The 7,670-nt window shown below is 37.0% G+C and overlaps 1 protein-coding gene and 1 non-coding gene across 2 annotated transcripts; one reads left to right on the top strand and one right to left on the bottom strand.

Annotated features, from left to right (window-relative positions):
- Nucleotides 1-902: 902 nt before the first annotated feature.
- On the bottom strand, nucleotides 903-6,296 carry LOC127447351 (dehydrogenase/reductase SDR family member 12-like). The gene is made up of 10 exons (XM_051709172.1): nucleotides 6,169-6,296; nucleotides 5,836-5,969; nucleotides 5,514-5,596; nucleotides 5,191-5,283; nucleotides 4,982-5,063; nucleotides 4,737-4,798; nucleotides 4,523-4,627; nucleotides 2,099-2,189; nucleotides 1,818-1,955; nucleotides 903-1,464 (listed from the first exon to the last, which is right to left on the bottom strand). Exons 1-10 carry the CDS (start codon nucleotides 6,267-6,269, stop codon nucleotides 1,343-1,345), a joined length of 1,011 nt encoding a protein of 336 aa, XP_051565132.1. The 5' UTR covers nucleotides 6,270-6,296; the 3' UTR covers nucleotides 903-1,342.
- A 388-nt stretch (nucleotides 6,297-6,684) lies between these two features.
- trnal-caa (transfer RNA leucine (anticodon CAA)) lies at nucleotides 6,685-6,797 on the top strand. Its single transcript has 2 exons — nucleotides 6,685-6,722; nucleotides 6,752-6,797. It is a non-coding gene; the product is annotated as a tRNA-Leu (tRNA).
- Nucleotides 6,798-7,670: the final 873 nt, after the last annotated feature.

Below are 7,670 nucleotides of genomic sequence, written 5' to 3'. Positions count from 1 at the left end.
ACACTGTTATAAATGTATAGTTCACCCAAAAATGAAAATTCTCTTATCATTTACTCACACTCATGTCATCTCAGATGTGTATGACCCTTTTTTCTTCTGCTGAACACAAATGATTTTTAGAAGAATATCTCCACTCTGTAGGTCCTCACAATGCAAGTGAATGGGTTCCAAAATTTTGAAGCTCAGAGATGCACATAAATGCAGCATAAAAGTAATCCATAAGAGTCCAGTGGTTAAATCCATATCTTTAGAAGCAATATAAGTGTGGTTAGAAACAGATCAATATTTAAGTCATTTTTTTACTATCAATCTCTACATTCACTTTCACATTTTTCTTCTTTTGTTTTTGGCGATTTGCATTCTTCGTGTATATCGCCACCTACTGGGAAGGGAGGAGAATTCATAGTAAAACAGGACATCATATTGCAGCAAATGATAAGAGAATTTTAATTTTTGGGTGAACTATCCCTTTAATGCAGCAGGTTGTTTTCTTTACACAAATTTGAAATAAATTATCACAGGTAGTTTGTTTTTGCCTCAGATCCGCTCAACAATTTTTGCCTATAGATAAGTCATACCTTTGTTTTATCTCTGTTCCCTTACCCTATTACCACTCATTTTATGAATCCAGACAAAAAACACAATGAACTTTCCCTTTTACATTCATACTATTCATAGAGAAAGAACAGTTTCAGTTTAGTAATTGCTTCAACTCCATAATATATTACATAATATAGTAAACCACACACTATGGTTTTGCACCTGTATCCTTAGCTACCTGCTAATGTAGTCATCATAAACACAACATATGGATTCTATTAGTTGCTGTGGTTTGAAAGTGTCTGTGATGACCATAAATTTAAATAGTGTGACAATTAAAACTCCCAAATGATTCTGACAGATAGATGTAGCATTTATTATCTTTTATTAAGAATTATCTCATCAGCCACAAATGGTCATATAAATTAAAATATGGTCATTAATACTTAATAATTAGCAGGTTAACAGATAGTAAACTCATTTGTGTGTATAAGAGAAGGGGTAAACCCTTTTCTATAATATCTGTTCATACATTTTCTTTCACATTTATAGTGTCATTTAATTTCTTGATAGTAATACAGGATGCTGGCATCATAACTTCGTCTGCATGGGCTGATCAAACTCTACAGTACTTGTACATTTCATGGGGAGTGTTGTATAGCGTGTTGCAATTTCAGCTATTCAAATATTCTAATCACCTTTTATAAAACATTTAGAACTCAGTTCTACAGGAAGCACATTTACTTTAGTCTCTCTGTGGAATTACATATTTTTGATCCTCAAGCCTCCAGGGGATTTTGAACTAAACTGATTGGCACTTGAAATTAACAGCAAGCTGCTCCAGCGTGCTCATCAGCTTCTCTTCTTCAGATGGTGAGGACCTGGAGGAGGCCAGGGGCAGGTGTGTAGAAACAGCTTTTCTGTCTGATGATGAATTAAAGTTCAGTTACAGGTTAAAGAACCCTCTAGACCAGTGGTTCCCAACCCTGTTCCTGGAGGCCCCCAAACACTGCACATTTTGTAAATCTCCTTGGAATCTCTACTAACGAGCTGATAAGTTGAATCAGGTGTGTTTAATTAGGGAGATATCCAACATGTGTAGTGTTGGGGGGCCTCCAGGAAGAGGGTTGGGAACCATTGCTCTAGACTAATAATCCTTCGCAAAGTCAAGGAGAGCTTGGTAAAAAACATGTTTAAACCTGTACAGCCCATTAAAGCACAATACATTAAAGAGCTTTCCTGTCACCATTAAGTTCTATATAATAAAGTAGGTTGACCTTGGAAGAAGAGGCCACTGGGCTGTCTGCTAGCAGCATCTGATACGGCCAGCCACACCACTGTGTCGGCACCTTGCACTTCAGTACGGAGTTTATTCTTCATCTTAGCATAAAAGTCGGGCATGGATGTCCGCACCGCTGTGGAAAAAAAAAAAAGCAACTCATAACACAGCAACTCAGTGGCTAAGACTACAACAATATCTGTATCTTTTAAGGAAGACATTTACTTGCAAATGTTACAGAAGCCAGTACACCCCCCCCCCACACACACCCCCACCCACCTGGTGTATCTGCCCAGCCTGGATGCATGGATGAGAAGTGGATTTCTTTGTGCTGAGCGGCCCATTGCTCTGTCATGATCACCTGTTGCCTCTGTAAACACAAAACAACTCCAGTACTTTTACTGACATACTGACTAATGCAAACCAGATAACATTAACAATACTCTAGGGGGCCCATTAATTCATGACCACCTCTCCAGCAAAAATAAAAAATAAAAAAAATAAACACATCAACTGCTTTACGTCATCGCACCCTTGGACCCGACCTGTGGTGCTTAGTTCGTAAACAAGAGAGAGAGAGCAGGACAGACAGGCCTAGTGTTGCTTAACTATTCCTGAACACAAAAGGGGACCCATCTGGACTATTTTGAATTATTTTTGTATATAAACATGCACTACACAGATGTCTTTGATCACTGTCATTTATCTCGCGCCGCTTTTAAAAGATGCAGTGTCAAGTTACAACTCTGAAAAGGAGACGACAGAATGGAGCTTTACAGGTCCAGTAGCAAACACTGGAATCAGAGGCGAGCCTCTTCAGAAACAGCGCAAGGAGGCTTGTGCTTCCCGCGACCACATCATGAGCACCTGCTCATCGTGCACAAAAGACAGGCATCCGAGTATGAGCAGCTCATTGACAAACATGCGGGTCTGAAGGTGCAGCCAGACAGCTCTGGAGCAGGAGCACCGGGCACTGGAGAGCAAGTCAGGCACTTTACAATCCTTTCTCTCCAACCGCTCCGTAGTGCACCGCTTTGGGCTATGTATGTGCATTTTTTTCAGCTCATATCAGCGTGGATTGCTTGTGAACTACTCATAATACGATTCAAGATTTGCAAAGGAACTGTTATTGAAGGATGGGGCAGTTAAAAACACTTGAATGCGATCGCAAAACAGTAACTAAACAGTTTAATTCATGAATATTTCAAAAGTCATGACTGTTTGATAGTTTATGGTGTTTAAAGTTGTGCTTTAGACGAACGGTTTAATATATTCAGATGCAATGTGTTGGATGTGCTTTATGAGTAAACCTGAAATTTAATTTTATAATGTTGTGGATCATTCTGCTTTGATTGAGTTTCAAATATGGCTGTATTCGAGGGGCTGCACGATGATAGCCAATCATAACAGTGAGTGTTTACACTGAAGTTTTAAGGATGCGCTTAGGCCAAAACCAAGCTTTTCAGACAGGGACAAAATTATTATATATGACTAAATTATGACCTTTACATTATTAGTGGACCTCAGGGTAGATAATATATTGATTTAAAAAAAAATGACCCCTTTAAAACTTCACGTTGTAGATTGTGGAATATTTCAGTCTTTTTAAATTTGAAATACGGATGGACAGGATGCGACATGCAGTGCGTCCTCCAGCTGCAGATGATTGTATAGACAGTCTTTTTACAATCTGCTGGCATGGTTACAGCGTTTATGCCGAAACTGATTAATCGACGATCAATAAGCTTAATCAAATTACTAATGCAGATAATTGATCATCGATTATTCATTAACATCCCTATTTAAAAAACAAAGAAACAGTGGCAAGAAAGCTTTGTTTAAAATCACAAGGTAATTGCAACAAGGTCAGCGTGGGTGATGTGGCTGGCATTTGTTGTTTTATGCTGCAATCATCTGTAGCATTTATGATGGATCAACCTACCACAAGTATAGCAGCTACATTTTTTTTTAAATCTATTTTTAAACAGTATTTAAAAATTAAAACAAATTAGTGAACACAAGCTCGATCAGACAAAAAGATCTATATGATCCGGTAGCAGCCAATTTTACTGAATTTCATCATGATGTCTCCTTTGTATTTGTGGTATAGAGGAGGCAAACTTGAACTGATTTTAAAGAGATAATGAAGTTTTTTGGATTTATACCCTTCAAACCTTATCACCGTTGGGGCTCAATGATTAAGTACGTTTTTATGTTTTAATGTATGTAATACTTTGTTAAAAGGTTTTCTGTCTTCTATTGGAGATTTACTGATATTATCGTTTGGATGGTCAACACATTTTTTGTATACTTCAAAATTTTTTTGGTGTGTTTCTTTTTATTTGTCTTTTTTTATATATATATATATATTTGTCTTTATAGGTCTTGATTTAAGAATTATTCTACTAAGAGGTGTTTTTGTTTTTCTGTTTTGGACCTGACATTGTTTACCTAATTGGTATTTGTAATTAGTCACGTCATTGTGAACAACCGTTTTGATTGTTAATGACGTATTTTAAATCTGTTGGTACTGCACTTAATTTTTATGGAAGCCTGATGCAGGTTGTGTGACAAAAATGTTTGTATTATATCGATTTTTTTCAGTCAAATCATAATATAGATATAAAATGCAATTTGCAACTCAAGGTTTTGACTGAAGAAGAACCAGGACAGACAGGTTTAAATGCGAGTTCATGTCAGTACCTTGTTCTGTGCATACACCATGGTCCCATCAAAAGGGCCTTTCTCAAACTGAAGGTCTTCAACATTCAACTTCTGAACCAGCATCCCACCAGATGACACAGTGATCTGAACAAAGAATTCATGTGACGGTTTTTCTGCCACGGTGGAAATACGTGTGGTATTGAAAGAAACCAAAACCTTCATTAGCTCACAATACGTTGGGGGATCCACTCACCACTCTGGGATTCTGTGACTTTATCAGTGTGGGAATCAGTGCTGTTGTCATAACATACGTCCCTAACAACAAACAAGATTATATACACAGTGTGAAGAGATGACACTAAAGAAATTTGTTTTATAGAGATAATGGAAGAGACTCCACAAGAAGGGATAAACTTGTACAATACAATACTGTAATAAGCCCACATTCTTTGTAGTACATATTTTTATTTTATTAGTTAATATATTGTGTAACTATACCAAGTGTGTTGGTTGCAAAGTTTTTCTCCAGGCCATCCTCTGTCAGTTCTCTCTGATTTACCATGCAGCCAGCATTATTGATCTACAGCCATAAACCACATGAAGATAAGACAAGGGGTTGGGCATTTTGAGTGGAGGCAGCATGGTAATGCACATTGCACATCCATCAAATTTGTTGTTGGTATGACCTAAACCTAGAAAACATTTACCAGAACATCTAGACTGTAGTTCTGAGAGAATCCATTGGCAAACTCCCACACTTTCCTGGGGCTTGACATGTCAACAAGGTGGACATGTACATTCTGAAAGCAAATGAAAGACAAACTTAGAACAGAGTCCACTGCTTCTGTCCCAGGGCAATACGAGTACTGTGTAGAGGTAACAGATGAAAAGATTCTTACACATTATAGATTCGTTATGTAACTATCATGGCACATCAAATCAATTCAGATAGAAAAAAAAGTTAAATCACTATGTGGATGCAATGTGAAAAATTTTACCATCCAAATTCTGCCTTGTTCTGAAAATATACCTCATTTTTACTATGATCCACAATCTCTTTTCTCGCCTCCTCTGCCCGATCTTTATTTCTGCACACCAGGTGTACTGTCCCACCTGAAGAAAAACAAGAATTTCTAAATGTTCAGACTGCTTTATGATTTAAGTTGCACTGCACATCATTTACCAGAAGAAGTCACTGTTGTGTCCCTTTTGATGGTTGAATTTTAACATTGCAATAGTCATTACCACGTTTTGATGGAATGTACAAGATCTTTCCAGTTTGTCATTTAATAAAGGACAGATGACAATTGGAGCTGTCTTTGTTATGTAGTAACACATTTGTGTTTTCTTACCTCTTTTGGCAATTTCGCAGGCGGCTGCTTTACCGATGCCACTGTTAGCCCCGGTGATCATGAACGAGCAGCCGCTCACACTCGCCTCTAGATCCGCCGCGCTGAAGCGCCTCTCCGCTGCCTCATAACCGCTCCTGATAAGAAGGAATGATGATTTAACGAGGAAAGACCAATGCAAAGCCAGAACTACCGACTGTGAAATTAGGAAAATAACAGAAAGTGATAATTTAACAGTAACAGAGAAAATTGCTTGTGTATATGTGTTCATTGCTTATAAAAGGTACCGGGCATTACAGATGAAAACAGATTTACTGGGTTGCAGGGAGCACCTACTTCGTATATTCCTGTAGACCTTTTAGGAACCAAACGGTGTTTCGGTAGAGAGACATTACTACGGTTTCACGCGCTTCTATCATTAGCGGCGTCCCTCTCATAACAAGCGCTTTGGTGTTTAACGCCACGCCCCTGTAGCGTTTGATAACATCACGTGTCAAGTGTATCGTAAGCGGGTCACAGTACACATGCGCAGTTTTACTTACGCCATAGCTACAAGATAGGTTAAATGCTTATAAGCTTTTCAGCATGACACCCAGTGTCTTTGTTGTGTACACTTTTTGTTGGAATTTTCATCAAAGCTTAAATGAAAAAAGATGGAAGGATTCGATTCTGATTTGACCACATTATTGCATTCTGGCGACATGTTTTTTTTTTTTTTAGGTATAGTCGAGTTTACTAACTTGCTCATTTAAAAAAAAAAAAAAATACATTTAAATAATTTACACGAATATATAACTATTGCTTCTATTTCATATAGTATATTATCTCTGTTAGGCTAAATATTTTTCAGTTGTCAGGATGGCCGAGTGGTCTAAGGCGCCAGACTCAAGGTTCAATCCTTCCCAAGTTGATACGGGTCTTCTGGTCTCCGAATGGAGGCGTGGGTTCGAATCCCACTTCTGACAAGTGTATTTTTTTTTTATTAAATATCACTTTAGCTGAACTTAAAACAAATGCCTCTCTATATTTAAGACCGTGTTCAGTGTATTGTAATGTTTTTACCCAAGACATAAAACATCCATTCGAGGCAGAAACCTCCATGAAACGTGCAATCAAATCATCTGAAAGTGTCAAAGTAAATGTAATTAGCAGCTATAAAATCACTAAAAGTAGATATCTGGCTTAAATTATATTAAAAAAAAATTATAATTAATTTGTATATTATATTTAGGTGAGGCCACTTGAGGAACAACTTCTATCTAAATGCAAATCAATAAAGCAAGAATTTCAACTGCACCTTCACCTAAGCAATGTGGCAGATAAATGACTTCCCATGAATCCTGGACAGCATCTACTTGATAAAAAGGCACATACTCTTCTATTTCCATCCACATCAGATTAACTGGGTATCATAGAGAATTTCCTATTCTAAAAAAATAAATTTAAATAAATTAAAAAAAGAAATAGCATGTATGATATGAATGTGTACACGCATATGGATTTCACCAATGTTGCACAGAAAATCAATGTGATACAGTATTTATTTGTATGAATATAGTACTAATTTATCCTGTAATAAACAAATAAATAAATATCCTGTGATAGTAAACTAATACAGATATAATCATAGAAATATTGTTTATGGAAGTGCAAAAAAAAAAAAAAAAAAAAAACACTATTACATACCTAGGGTCTCTAATGACCCTATACACTTTTGGTACTTAAGCCATTATAAAAACATATTTTTTTGGCATTTGTGTGTGTGTGTGTGTGTGTGTGTGTGTTTCACTATTTATAAAAGATAGATTGAGAAATACTAAAGAGGTGTGTGTGGGCAC

This window comes from Myxocyprinus asiaticus, chromosome 10, assembly GCF_019703515.2.
Source record: "Myxocyprinus asiaticus isolate MX2 ecotype Aquarium Trade chromosome 10, UBuf_Myxa_2, whole genome shotgun sequence".
NCBI classification, from domain to species: Eukaryota; Metazoa; Chordata; class Actinopteri; order Cypriniformes; family Catostomidae; genus Myxocyprinus; species Myxocyprinus asiaticus.
This window is presented reverse-complemented; position numbering and strand designations above follow the sequence as displayed.

Excerpts from the sequence above, each read along its gene's own strand:
- LOC127447351 (XM_051709172.1), bottom strand. The coding sequence starts at position 6,269 with ATGAGAGGGACGCCGCTAATGATAGAAGCGCGTGAAACCGTAGTAATG. Across the intron at positions 5,284-5,513 it reads TGGATCATAGTAAAAATGAG|AATGTACATGTCCACCTTGT; the intron begins GTATATTTTCAG and ends ATTTGCTTTCAG. Across the intron at positions 4,799-4,981 it reads CTTTGCAACCAACACACTTG|GGACGTATGTTATGACAACA; the intron begins GTATAGTTACAC and ends GTTTGTTGTTAG.